The sequence below is a fragment of the Galeopterus variegatus genome, unplaced genomic scaffold, assembly GCF_000696425.1.
Source record: "Galeopterus variegatus unplaced genomic scaffold, G_variegatus-3.0.2 Scaffold574, whole genome shotgun sequence".
NCBI lineage: Eukaryota > Metazoa > Chordata > Mammalia > Dermoptera > Cynocephalidae > Galeopterus > Galeopterus variegatus.
Window position 1 is genome coordinate 279,461 of NW_007726685.1, and position 684 is coordinate 280,144.

Consider the following 684-nt stretch of genomic DNA (forward strand, 5'->3'; position numbering starts at 1 on the left):
GAAAAAAAAAAAAAAAAAAAAAAAAGGCTGCTCTCAAAGCAGTACCAATATAGCAGCTCATTCCAACATCCAGCAGGTATGATGCTTCTAGTGCAATAGTGTTCCCCTGTATGGGGTGACTTTTGCTAGATTAAGAAATGTAAATGTTGAAGTGGCATTCTTGTACTCAGAAACTGTATTTCTAAAAAGTGATTTATAAAACATTTACAGTAAAGACATATTCACATTTAAATTTTTAAGAAATTGAGCACTTCTCCATAAAAATGTCTTTCTCTTTCAAGTGATCTCGGGGTTGGCCCCTGTGATGAAAAGGGTCTAGAATGTGATGTTTTACTGGAGCCAAATACACCATGGGGCCCCAAAACTGGGGAGCTCAATGCTGTGAGTAGCTGGTTTCACTTATTATTTATGTAAACAATTGATGACATTTAATTTTGACATGAACCTGACTGGTTTAAATTGAAATTGAACTGACTCCCTAATCATATCAAGGTATTATGCTGAGTTAATAGGACACATTCCTTGCTCTCAAAGAATAACTAATAGATTTGTTTTGGGAAAAAAAAATAGCATGGTCTTCAGGGTTTTTATTATGGACAAATAATGATTTAAGGAATGAAGATAGTATGAATGGATATTTTGTTGCCTTCTTCTATAAACGTTTTTTGTTAGATAATTTTTTTT

At 33.2% G+C, this 684-nt stretch overlaps 1 protein-coding gene across 1 annotated transcript in view; it reads left to right on the top strand.

The window, feature by feature from the left end:
• Nucleotides 1–684, top strand: part of KIAA1841 (KIAA1841 ortholog) — a 60,897-nt gene that overhangs the window by 49,531 nt on the left and 10,682 nt on the right. The window contains exon 14 of the mRNA XM_008570138.1: nt 282–381. Coding sequence (XP_008568360.1) covers nt 282–381 — 100 coding nt within the window. The remainder of the gene's footprint in view (nt 1–281; nt 382–684) is intronic.